The sequence below is a fragment of the Trametes versicolor genome (genome assembly GCF_000271585.1).
Source record: "Trametes versicolor FP-101664 SS1 unplaced genomic scaffold TRAVEscaffold_19, whole genome shotgun sequence".
Taxonomy (NCBI): Eukaryota; Fungi; Basidiomycota; class Agaricomycetes; order Polyporales; family Polyporaceae; genus Trametes; species Trametes versicolor.
The window spans coordinates 1-5,610 of NW_007360339.1; the positions used below are offsets into that span (position 1 = coordinate 1).

Consider the following 5,610-nt stretch of genomic DNA (forward strand, 5'->3'; position numbering starts at 1 on the left):
TGCGATCCAAAACAGGTCATTCAATAAAAGAGACACAAAATGTTGTTCAATGACATGGCCTATGACACTGTTGTATACCGCTATAGCTACCGTATCTAAGGGCATCTATGGTACATGTACTTAGGGGCAGTCAGATCTGGAGCCTACGGACACAAGACTGGGGATGGAGCCGTTATTGGTACTGTACAACTTACTATCCGAACCTTTACCGAACCCACCCATGGCGCCTTTGCCGTCGTCCGAGGATGTGTCATCGTCAAAGGAACGCACAAACTGTAACTCATCAGCCAGATGCAATGCCCTAATGGCAGCCGTGAGAGAGCGCGGTGCATCACCCCCACGCGCGTTGTTGCCGGAGTCGGGACCGGTGGCTGAGCTCGCCGATGCACTGTCAGCGTTGGAGGGACCTGGAGCGCTGCCAGGCGAAGTGTGAGCGCCGGATATGTTGTGAGCATCAGCGTCGAAGATGCTCTGAAGGTGCCCATTTAGTACAAGTCCGAGAAAATCAGTGTAAATTGTACTCACAGCCGGCAGGTTCACGTTGAGCCAGTCTACGAGCTTAGCGAGCTTGTCATCCGCACGTTCGAGAGGGTGTAGCTCGTGGGCGGCGAGTACAAGGCGTGCGGCAAAGAGATAGAAGTCGTCGCGATCCACGCCCGGATGCCCGAGCGCAAACACGCGGTACACGAGGATGATCGCGACCAGACTCTCCAGCTGCTCGTCTGAGGCCCCACACTGTGTCCAGAATGGACCGTGCGCGAAGTGCAGCCACACCTCGATCTGAGCCTGAGTGACTTTGGTACACTCATCGGTGGGGAACAGGAGCTATAAATGGTTTGATTAGTAAAGGAGGGCATATGAGGTGTTATCCACGGCTCACCGTGAGAGCGTTAGTTGGCCCATAGATGAGCATCACAACGAACGGAATAGGTTCCGGGTTGTCGTGCTCGTCGGGCATCGTGCTGGCCGATGTAGAGTCAATGCACAGATAGATGTTAGCGCTGTCGCCCTCCGCGTCGTACATGGGTGGGGGTGCAGTGGTGTGAGTGGACATGCGTGGTGGCCGGTTGCGAAACATCTGAGAGGGCGAGTTTGACACAAAGTCAACGACTCCGCTGCACCAGCTTATGTAGTTTTTTGCGTTAAGGCAGATCCCTGCTGAGGCCCGCTCTGAGTAGGATGTCGTGCGCCGTGCGCGGCGCTGTCGGCCATTATTGGCTGTCCGACATTCGGACTGTCATGCCTTGAGGGCGGCGTTGCATGTGATTCAAAATCAAGACATACCCCGTTTTTATGTTGTGCCGTGTTGTACCTTGACTCGTGGATTGTCGTTTTGTACCACGGGAGGCACTTGGAGCTCATGAGGGAAGGAGTGTGTGATCCACGCGGTTAGGGCGCTTAGACAGTGAGATTACAATCTGATGAGGAGCTGCGAGGGAGTAGTAGCGTCGGCGGCGAAAACAGAGAGTGAAGAGCTATCAAATGAGCTCGGTGGTCAAGAGAGTCATGGAGGTGTTGAGCGGACGCGCATGCGCTGGTCTGTGCGTCATGCGCGCTCCATATGGTTGCTTCTGCGTGGGGACAACTGCCAACCTAGGCGCTGTGGGTGCCCTGCTCGATGTGCGTCTTCTCAGGCTCACTCTTCCTCTTGCCACGTCGCTCTCCTGCCCCTGAACTCCTCCTGGATATTGTCCTCCATGCGACGCCTTCCTTGGCCTTGTTCTGCCATATTTCAACCGGTACGTGCTGTACAGTATCCCAAGTTTCTTGGCGTTGACTGTCTGCGCCCAGGTACACCTACCTCGCTCTGCAGCTGACACAAATGCAACCAGCATGATAAGGGAACATGTGGGAGGGTAAGACATTAACATCATATTTTCTGAAGTTGCGCGACCACTGACCAGCCTTCCAGGAGCATGCGCCGTTCACTGCAGTGACCTGCGACTCCGATGTGCGCCTGCCATGCCTGTACCGCGTGTAGGCAGTCAGTCGGCCATCGGTTCATTGGGTCTTGGTGGCCGATGGTAACTCTACGGTGAGACCTACGGGAGGATATAAGCTGGTCCTCATCCTGGGTAAGTCCCCAGAGTTTCACCGCTCGTACCCTCTCCCGTTTTGCTCAACACGGCATTCCCCCTGCAGTCTCATGTCTTTTGAAGCTGGCAACAAACACCGTCGCGACACCGTGTCCTCGGAGGCCACCCGTGTTGTTCTTAGCGGGTCAGCTGGCGAGGGTGGATTGGACGCAACTCCACTGCAACCAGCCAAGGCTCGCGGACAACCCTCCGACGTTGCGAGCCCGCCCAAGAAGAAACTCAAGGACGACGGCTCTGACGACGACTCGCAAGCTGGCGACGTGTCCTCTCCCGAGGGCGATCCTTCCGATGACAGCAAGAACAGCGCGGCGGACGGCTCTGCTGAGAAGAGCGGAGCTGAGGCTGCCACCGATGGCGGCATCGAGGCCTTGGCCACCGTCACCCGTAATGCGAGCCGCTGTCTCCGTCTTCTCACTGCGGACGAGAAGCGTGTGCGCTTCCAGGAGAAGTATCGTGGCCAGACACCTGAGGAGATACTCCGCAAGTGGTTTGATATCTTGTGCACATTTCAAGCGGCTGATCGGTGTCGTTTGTTGCAGAAATCATCTCCAAGGGCTGGAGATCGAAGGTCTACGGACACTTCAAGGTTCTGGAGCTCATTGCGGGACCCAAGGGGTCCTATATCTACCGATTCGTTTGCAAGAGGTAAGTCCTGCACAATCCTACACTTACAATAGTTCCCTGGTACTTATCACTTCATCAGGTGCCCATCCAAGCATGTCGATCGTGCCGATTACGAGTACTCGACTGGTAACCTCAAGCGCCATGTCGACTCCTGCGAGCCCGACGACACTCCCGAAGGCGAAAAGATCTCGGCATTCGCTCACGGCATCACCTACACCCCTCCACGTATGCGCCTCTTTCTTGCGCTGTGGTGTGCTCGCCATCACCGTCCCTATGCAATCGTCAAGGATCCGGAGTTGCAGAACATCTTCCGCATGCTCTATGCCAAGGTCAAGATCCCCTCGTGTGTCAATGGCTGAACCCCCACCAAATGTGCTCTCATTCCTCGGGATCACGGTCCATTGGCACTGGGAAGGGAAAATACACCAGGAACACAGTGACGGAAGTCTTGGCCTGCACGTTGGAAATGTGCGATGTTCTCACTGAGCTCTGTGACAAGACACAGTTCAACCGTCGCGACGGCGTCCGCCTCCATTGATTCATGCTCGACAACGAGGAGTGGGAGCTGCTCTACGAGCTTCACAGGCTCCTCGGTGTGAGTACTGCTTCTACTGAGGATTCATAACTGATCTGCTGCACTGCTCGCAGGCCCCGTTCCTGTTCGCAACGAAGCAGATCTCGACCAGCAGCCGCGCGCTGGTACACGAGCTCATCCCATATATCGATATCCTTACCGAGCACCTCGACGACTTTGCGGATGACGACACACTCGTGGCGACCGTTCGTGCAGCTGCGGAGCGCGGGCACGTCGTCCTCAACAAGTACTACGAGAAGACGGATGAGTTGATTGTCTATCGCATCGTGATGAGTAAGCATTGTCCCTATAGTATATACTGGTACTTTGCTAACATCTTCGCAGTCCTGCATCCCGCTTACAAGACTCAGTACTTCCGCTTGCACAAGTGGACTGAAGAGTGGATCGATGAAGCCAAGGACATCATCAAGGAGGAGTGGGAGACATACTACAAGCCAGCCGACATTCCCGTTGTCCCCACGTTTGTCTCTGCGTGCTCCAGCTCCGGAGTGTTCTCGACAAAGGCCAAGAACACCGCAAAGACTCCCATAGGTGCTGCAAGTGGCAAGCAGAAAGGCAAGGTGGTCGCAAACTCTGCACGGCGCAGTGCGCAGGCCTCGGTGAATGCGGTATGTCTATCATGTACTCTTGGACAGGCACATTCCTCATTCCTTTCAGGCGTCCAAGGCCATGTTTGCATCGATCTCTGTAAACGCCAACAAGAACAAGGACACCCTCACCGCCTACCTGTCTCTGATCCCTTGATCTACTGGGATCTGGTCTTGAAGAGTGCGGAAGACCCGAAGTCGGCCGACTGTGCACTGGCCAGGATGGCCCTGGACTTCTTGTCCATCCTAGGTATGCCGCGGTCGTGCAACTCTACGCTCGCAAGCCACAGCTGATGCTAATAACCCCTTCCATAGCTACTTCCACTGACACTGAGCGCACGTTCTCGCATGGGCGCCTCACCGTGTCTCGCCTTCGGCACTCCCTCGGCAAAGACTCCGTTTGTGTGGGGACTGTGGCCGGCTCGTGGGCTGGCATCCCTGCCATCCTGCGCGAGGACGACCTCGCGAACATAATAAAGGCCGGTCCCGCAGTGGCAGCTCGCAAGGAGGCTGCCAACGACACGGAGGCTCGCACCGCGGAGGCTGGTAACGTGATCAAACTTGATCAGTTGCGGTGGCCGCGCCACTGCGTATCTCTAGACTCTGTCCTTAGCGACTGTACAATGTATCAAGGCAATCTATATGTGTTCCGTTCTAGACTTGTTGTGGGTATCATGTGCTTTGGCACTGTATGTCTCCGCGCTAGCAGCGACAAATAGGCACACATTATAAGAGTTCTACGGTGTTTTGTGATAAGTACTTGGTTGTTGAAGCACTGTATTTGGCAGGCAACTATGACATCATCACCATTCTCACTCATCTTGGGTCGTCACTTGTAGACCTTGTATCTCGTGCATTTCTTCGTCGTTTAGACTCGTTTTTTGTGTGTCTGAAATCGGCTGAGCAGCGCTACATAACGCACTACTTTAAAAGGCAGTCGAAGTAAAACTCGATTTTTGGATCACCGAACCGTGCATCCGTGAACTTCGGGTGCAGATCGTGCGGGTCACGGGATCACTGAACCGCGAATCCGTAAACTTCAGGTGCGGATCGCGCGGGTTGCGGATATCCGAGCGCGCGGATAGCGCCGGATCCAGATCGGGCACTATGATCCGTCCAAAACCTACGGGTTCGGATCCGGGTGAGCTGTGGGTCGACCCGTGCCCAGCCTTAATTGGGATGGCACAGATAAAAAATCAACGAGGGCACTGCATTAGGTAGCAGGCGACAAAATAAATCTACGCTGCATGCTCAAACCTCTCCATGGTCTCGGGCACCTCTTCGCCCCTGTACCACCAGCAGGCACTATTGTCATACCAAACCTCTCCCATGCATCCTATCATCAGCAATATACCAATGGCATTGCTAGAGGTGAGAACAATATGATGAGAAACAGCTGCATGGTGGAAAATGGCACGCACCTGATGAGGGAGGGGTAAAGCAAACCACGTTCAAAGAGCATTGGAGCAGTCTCGCGGCACCAGTATGTGATGCTGAACGTGTAGTAAGGGCAGCTCCGCCAAGTTTTCTTCAGACAGTCGATCAGGATACGTGACACTGCCGACACCACAGAGGCATTGATGATGGGCGGTTCAGAGGACATGAGGTGGTGCAGAAAGGTAGGGCTGTCTGCGAACAGTGTGTTGAACACCATTTTGAGAGCCTGCGTCCGGAACTGACTGTAGGTCAGCACAAGCATGACAGGGGG

The 5,610-nt window shown here is 54.8% G+C and overlaps 3 protein-coding genes across 3 annotated transcripts; 2 read left to right on the plus strand and 1 right to left on the minus strand.

Annotated features, from left to right (window-relative positions):
• Positions 1-120: 120 nt before the first annotated feature.
• Positions 121-1,054, minus strand: TRAVEDRAFT_54504 (uncharacterized protein; the record flags this gene model as incomplete). Its single annotated transcript, XM_008047428.1, has 3 exons — positions 121-471; positions 526-825; positions 881-1,054. The coding sequence occupies 3 exons, from the start codon at positions 1,052-1,054 to the stop codon at positions 121-123; spliced, it is 825 nt and encodes a 274-aa protein (XP_008045619.1).
• Positions 1,055-2,146: 1,092 nt separating this feature from the next.
• TRAVEDRAFT_54505 (uncharacterized protein) lies at positions 2,147-3,079 on the plus strand (the record flags this gene model as incomplete). The annotated part of the gene is made up of 3 exons (XM_008047429.1): positions 2,147-2,549; positions 2,636-2,741; positions 2,800-3,079. The coding sequence occupies 3 exons, from the start codon at positions 2,147-2,149 to the stop codon at positions 3,077-3,079; spliced, it is 789 nt and encodes a 262-aa protein (XP_008045620.1).
• A 295-nt stretch (positions 3,080-3,374) lies between these two features.
• On the plus strand, positions 3,375-4,378 carry TRAVEDRAFT_86318 (uncharacterized protein; the record flags this gene model as incomplete). Its single annotated transcript, XM_008047430.1, has 4 exons — positions 3,375-3,588; positions 3,640-3,846; positions 3,973-4,152; positions 4,218-4,378. Coding segments are annotated over 4 exons (762 nt in total), but the record flags the coding sequence as incomplete, so codon positions are not given.
• Between the last annotated feature and the right edge of the window lie 1,232 nt (positions 4,379-5,610).